General features: G+C 43.8%; 1 protein-coding gene across 1 annotated transcript; it reads right to left on the bottom strand.

Annotated features, from left to right (window-relative positions):
• Positions 1-5,122: 5,122 nt before the first annotated feature.
• On the bottom strand, positions 5,123-5,554 carry LOC135222444 (probable serine/threonine-protein kinase fhkB). The gene has a single exon (XM_064260530.1). The coding sequence runs from the start codon at positions 5,552-5,554 to the stop codon at positions 5,123-5,125; it is 432 nt and encodes a 143-aa protein (XP_064116600.1).
• Between the last annotated feature and the right edge of the window lie 871 nt (positions 5,555-6,425).

Here is a 6,425-nt window from a genome sequence, read left to right as displayed (position 1 = left end):
TTAAATTTAAAAATAAAAAAAAATAAATAACTATTAAATAATAATAATAAATTGAAATAAAATATTTGAAATATAAACGTAAAAAAGAAAAACAAAAAAAAAAACAATATTAAAAATGACGTTCGTATATCTTCGGGGAGTAGACCCTCGTTTAGACAAGTCCTTGTTGAAAAAGGATTGCTGCATCAGCTCCATTAATTTTATATAGTCTTCTCTATTTTCCTTATTAAGGATTTCTCAATGTTGCTGAAACTGGCAAGCAACGTGCCAAATGGGGATCGTCAAATCCAGTGTAGTCATATTGAAATTATCTTTATTACTGCTATATGCATATATTACTGTTACAAGTTTTCTCTCTCTCTCTCTCTCTCGCTCTCTCTCTCTCCTCTCTCTCTCTCTCTCTCTCTCTCTGACGTTTTCGCCCAGATCTGCCGGGGCATGGTCACAGCGATGGTTGCTTGGAGGACTGAATCTTAATGGTTGTTGTTGTTGTTGTTTTTTTTGATTTAGCTGACCTTGTGTCAGCACGGGCTCCTTGCTCACAGAGCAGCCCGTAACTCAGGATGGTGGAAAAAGGTGGTAAGTAGGATATGGTCCTTTTTTTTGGTGATAATGCGTGAGTTGATGAGTTGTGATATTGGAAAGAAAAACTTTTTGATGGGTAAGGTTGTCCAACCTTTTTAAACCCCTAAGGTGCCCTTCAGTGGTAGGAAAAAGTGCAATAGTAGTGAGTGTTGGCAAGTCAGAGAGGCCAACAGATGAGGAAGAAAGGAAGGGTATGAGTCTGAGAAAAAGATTGCTAGTTAGTTAGCTTGTGCGGTCCACAAAACATTTCCTTATTCCGTTCCAATTCCGAGTGGGAGGTAGTGTGTGTTTTGTTGATGCTGAGGGCTGAAGGAATGCTGTGCATGAGGTGAGGTAGTGATGAAGGATGTCAGAGTCCGGGCTTTGCTTTTGGATGTTGGGTGATTAGGTTTGATGTTGGCTGTCTTTGTGTCAGTCATGCACTGGGTGGATTGTTTGTTATTCTGTGTTTTATGTTTGTATGTAAGTGGATAGAGATGGCAGGGGGTGTGAGGGGTCTTGACTGATGTCCCCAAGATTCTGCTATTTAGGAGTGTTTTGCACCTACCTGGTGGTGGGTAGGAGCATAGAAGCCTGTAAGCTGTTGGGTGTTGTTTAGGATATGTCTCGTTATTTGAGTGACTGATTGTTGATCTCCTTCATGACTTTTGTCTTAGTTGTTGTGTTTCTGGGCAGTGTATTATATAGTGTTCCAGTGGTTCTTCTGTATTTGTTTCGCAGTATTTACATGGTTTTAGGGTGTTTTTCTATTTTTTGCCATGTGCATTGGTTATCCGAACCTTAGACGGTGTATTATTACCGCTAGTGCTCGTGTCATGTTCTTCGGTATGCTGTGTGGTTTTAAGTTGTGTGGTGTCTGCATACCATTTTTGCAGTCCTGGAGCCTCCGAAGATGGCTCTCCTGATTTTGCTTTCCTCCTGTGTTTGGCAGTATGCTGCCGCTATGCTTTTTAGTTGGGTTAGTGAGAGGTTTATTTTGATGTTGACATTGTTTATGTGTAGCCGCTTTTTGCCAGGGAATCAGCTTCCTCATTTCCTTGTATTCCTACATGGCTCGGGATCCAGTTGAGAGTTATTTGTCTGTTTCTGCTTTGATGGAGTTTTGCCAGTGCCCATATGCTCGTTAGGAGTTTGATGTTTTCCTTTGCTTTGCCTTTTGTGATGGCTTGTATTGCTCCTTTCGAGTCGGTGTGTATTGTAGTGTTGCCCAGTCTGTGTTGGGAGTCTTCTAGTGCTTTGGCGATAGCTATCAGCTCTGTCTGTAGTGTGGAGGCATTGTCGGAGAGCCTCCAGCTCCCTTTGAGTGGTTGTTGAGTAGACCCCTGCTGCTGCAGCTGGGACACTGAGGTCTACTGATCCATCTGTAAAGTATATGTTTGTGGCGGTTGTCAACTGTATTGCTTCTTGTGCTGCTTGCTTTAACTGTTGGGTGGTGCAAGCTTCCTTGCTTGCTGGAGAATTGTGAAGTTTGTGTTAAAAGGTTTTCTGGTTCCCAGGGTGCTGATTCTGTGTATTCACTGAAGGGGGTGTCTTCCCTGATGGCTGCAGCATGAGTTTGCATGCCTACTCTTCTCAGTGTATCTAGCAAGGTCCCCAGCATATGTTTTGGGAGGGACTAGCTCTTCATGGAGATTAAGCATTTCCTGATCTCCTTTTTGAGTGGACAGTCTCTGTCATTTTTTAAGGTTTTTAGCAGGATGGATGTGTTTCTCTGATCTATCCTATGAGTCAGAGATTGTAGTTTTGTTTCATGTCTCAGATGCATAGGTTGGTCCACATTGTTGCTCCTGTAATGAGTCTTAAGGCATTGTTTTGGATTACTTCAAAACTTTTGTTCAGTGCTTGTGAGATTAGTTAGGACTGGTGCAGCATACTCTACTGTTGATCTTATTGTCTGTATGTAGAAAATTCTGAGGGCTTGGTATACGGCTCCCCTGCCTTAGCGAGGTGATTCTTTTCATGGCGTTTTGTCTGCATTTGATCTTTTGTTTAAGTGTTTCTATTTCTTTCTTTGCGTGGTGAGAGCTGTATGTTGATGTTGACTCCTAAGTACATGAAGTTGTCTACCCATTCGATGGGTTCTCCCATGAGTTGTAATTGGGTTCAGGTCTGTTATTGTATTTGATTGCCATTGCCTTGGTTTTTTGCTGTGTTGATTTTTAAGTCCTAGGACTGTGCATTTGTTTTCAATCTGTGTTATCGCGATTTTGGCATGTGTTGGGTGGGCTCTATGCCTGTCTGTGCTGATTAAGCCCACACATCATCTGCATATGAAAATTTCAACTCCATTTGGCAAGTTGCTGTTGGCTAATTTCTCCATTAGTATATTGAAGAGGAAGGGGCTGAGTATTCCTCTTGAGGTGTTCCATTATCCAGACTGAGGAATTCGGAGGTTGCTCCTTGAAAGGTAACTCTGGCTTGTCTGTTTTGCATGTATCCTTTGGCCCATGCTAGAAGGTTTGTCCTTTAACTGCCTTGCCGGCTAAGGCTGCCAGGATACAGCTGCATTTGCAAGTTCGTAGGCTTTTTCTAGGTCGAGAAATACTACGATTGCTTTCTTGTTATTTATTGTGGCCATCACATCTGCTAGACATTCCTGTGTGCCTATCCCGTCTTTGTAGGCATATAGGCATATAAGCGGTGGTGTAAGGGCCTGTTTTCCACAGCAATCTGTTTAACAACACCATTCTCTCTGCCGTCTTTTCTGTGCAGCTGATGAGAGAAATGGGATCTGTAGGAGTTAGGCTCCTTTGGTTGGGAATTGGTTGTGTGTTTTGTTGATTCCATTGTGTGGGTCTTGATCTGCTCTGTGTACGTTCTGTTTATTATGTGGAGATGCACTGTGTTTGCTGCGTTTCCCATGTTTTTTAACATGCTATATGTAATCATGTCTGCTCCTGGTGCTGTGTCTGTTCCCTTTTGGAGGGCTTTGTCAAGTTCTTTCATTGTGAATGGGTGGGGTGTCCGTGTCAATCAGAATTGCTGCAGGCTGTATTGATGATTCTCCATCTTTCAGGATTGAGTGCCACTTGTCTTTCTCGTGTGACTGGTGGTAGGTGAATTGATTTGGTTCTGTCTGCAAAGTGTTGTGCTAGTCTGTTTGCTTCAGCTTGAGGGTTGGGATGGTGTGCCTGTGTTTGGCCTGGTCTTTCCGATACCTTGTTGAACCACTTGAACATCTTTGCAATGGCGTCAGTCGAGTGGTTTCTGAGCACCATTTTAGCCAGGTTTCCTGCTTAACCTCCTTAGCAGTTTGGGCTGAGTGGTTTACGACTTCTCCTAGGATTGTGTGCAATCGTCGGTGGGGTTTTTCTTCTGAATATTTTCCTTATTCTGTTTTACTCTTGAGTTCATTTCTTTGATTCTAGAGTTGTAGTACCAACTGTCCTTGTGTGGGGTTGCATTTGTTCTAAAGGCTTTCTTTGGCATGGAAATGTTTGCTGCGTTGTGCAGGCTCTCTACAAAGTCCTGTTGGAGTGTGCATATGTTGAGGGCTGGATTTTGAATGTACTGTATTGCCCATGTGTTCATGTGGTTTTGAAATGTGGCCAGTTTGCTAGGTCCTGTCTCCATCCTGCCGGAGGGGGCGGTGTGGGGAATTTTCATTATCTTTAGTTTTGTTTTCGGTTTGCAAAATGGTCACTGGTTAGTGTTGGGTGCACTCTCCACGTGCAGTCTTCTTCAGGTTTCCAGTTATGAAGCTTAAGTCTAGCCTGCCACCTCGTAGGTGTGTTGCTTCATTTGTGTCATTTATCAGTGCGACGTCCGGAAATTCTTTCCATTAGGATGTGTATGTGTCTGCCAGCTGCATTTGTGTGCTGTTTCGACTGTAAGCATGGGTGGTGTGCATTGAAGTCTCCTGCAAAGAAGGTGTTTTCTCTGGAGGCTGCACTGAAGAGGTTCTCTCCTTCAAAGATTTTTTCATGCCCTTTGTAGATATTGTGTATGGTGAGTGACGTGTTTGCTAGTCTTATGAGGACACTTAGTGTCTCAATCCCATCACCACAGTTTATGTTTCTTATTTTTTCCGAGGGAATTGTTGTTTTTATTAGGGTGATCAGCCCTCTATTTGTATCTGTATGTGGAGTTTTATAAACTGTGTATCCTTTGAATGTGAGTTGTTGTTTCCCTAATTAGTGTTTCCTGTAGCAGGATGACGTCGTGTCTTTCTGAGTGTACTTTGGATTGTGTATGGCATATTTTGTGTTGGCACTGTTTATGTTTCCATTGTAATATTTTTAGACTGGTGTATGTAAATGTCTTCAGTGTTTCTGGGGGGCGTGTTGGATGTTGATTGTTTCCCCTTCCATCTTAATAAGGTGTCAGTGCTAACAATCTCTTTCCTGAGGTCAGCTGTTAGGTTTAGGTTTGGAAATAGTTGGTGAAAAATTGCCCTCACAATTTTCTCTATTTCCCTCCTAAAATCATCTTTACTGAGGCGGTAGTGGCCTTTCTCTGGTGCCTGCTCTGTGGTGTTGCGCGGACTTTCGGCACTGGTACTACCGTACGGGTGGAGTTGGGGGGTGGGGGGGTGTGTTCATGTGATTGGGTGGGGTGGGAAGTAGGGGTGTTTTCGGAGTTGATGTGGAGTAGAAGGACATGGGGTTTGAGGCAGGTGTGGGCGTGTTGTTTGTGGCTTGGTTTTGTGTCTGTCTGGGGTCCCTGTGGTATGTGTTCTGTTGTTGGTCTTGTTGTGGTTGTTGTGTAGGTGGATTGCGTCTTTGATTGGTGGGGGGTTTCTGCTGCCTATATCTGGGGTCTTGGTGTCTGTGTTGCTGTGGTTGTTGTTGCTGTAGTGGAGGTGGGTTGTATTCTGATGGTTGCTGAGGATGTGATGTTTGTTGTGGGTGTTGTCATTGTGTGGGTGGGTTTTGTTGTGGTAGGTATTGAGGGTATGATGTATGTTGTGGGGGCGGTTTGTGTTGCTGTTGCAACGTTCTGGTGGTGGTCTTGGGGTTTTGGCCTTCATTCGCCAAATCCTCTTTAGTCTCTCCGGACAGCTTTTATGCCAGGTGTGATGCTGCCTTTTACAATTTGGGCATTTGCCTTTCGTCCTCTCTTTCCTTTTGTAGCGGTCTAAGCATTCTTGTGTTGGGTGTTTTTCACTGCAAATGCCACATATGTGTTTGTAGCTACATCTCGCTGATGGTGTCCAAATCTTTGACACCTAAAGCACCTTAGTGGTTCAGGGGGTGAATTCTTCTGTGGGGAATTTTCCCCATATTGGTATGTTTACTTCGGCAGGCCTTTCTCCCTGGAAAGTTACAAGAACCGTTCTTGTTGGTTCTCCTGCTTTGTTTGTACACCGGTGGCGTCTAACACAAAGGAGAGCTCTTTTATGGGGTCGATTGGGAGGTTTACGGGGTATCTGCATATGAGTCCTTTCTGTGTTCTGTCGTTTGGGTCCAGTGCTTTGCAATGTCCGTCCTTCCTGAGTACTTCTTCGGCATGTTTGTCTTTAGGTATCAGAATGAATTGTCCTGTTCGGGTTGGTCGTGCCTGCCAAAATTGATGTCCTTGTGTCTGTCTTCAATGGCTTTTATTATTGTGGTGTAAGCTGTTTCTCCTGGTTTTTGTATTGGTTTGAATCTCAGTCGTGGGAATTCGGTGTCTGATTGCAAGTTAAAAGTGTCCGTGTTTTGTGTTGTTTTCTTCACTTTCCTCTTATTGTGTACAACTGTAAAGCCACCATTGTCCTGTGAAAGGTTGTCTTCTGTGTCAGAGCAGTCTAGGGAGAGGAGCTGTTGGGTGGGATGTTCATTTGAGTGTGCAGGAGAGTTATCAGGGGGAGAGGAAATCCGTGGTCTTTGTGTCACATGTTCGTCTGAGGGGAGCGTGCC

Source organism: Macrobrachium nipponense, chromosome 3, assembly GCF_015104395.2.
Source record: "Macrobrachium nipponense isolate FS-2020 chromosome 3, ASM1510439v2, whole genome shotgun sequence".
NCBI classification, from domain to species: Eukaryota; Metazoa; Arthropoda; class Malacostraca; order Decapoda; family Palaemonidae; genus Macrobrachium; species Macrobrachium nipponense.
The sequence above is the reverse complement of the archived record's forward strand: the minus strand, read 5'-3'. Positions and strand labels throughout refer to the sequence as shown.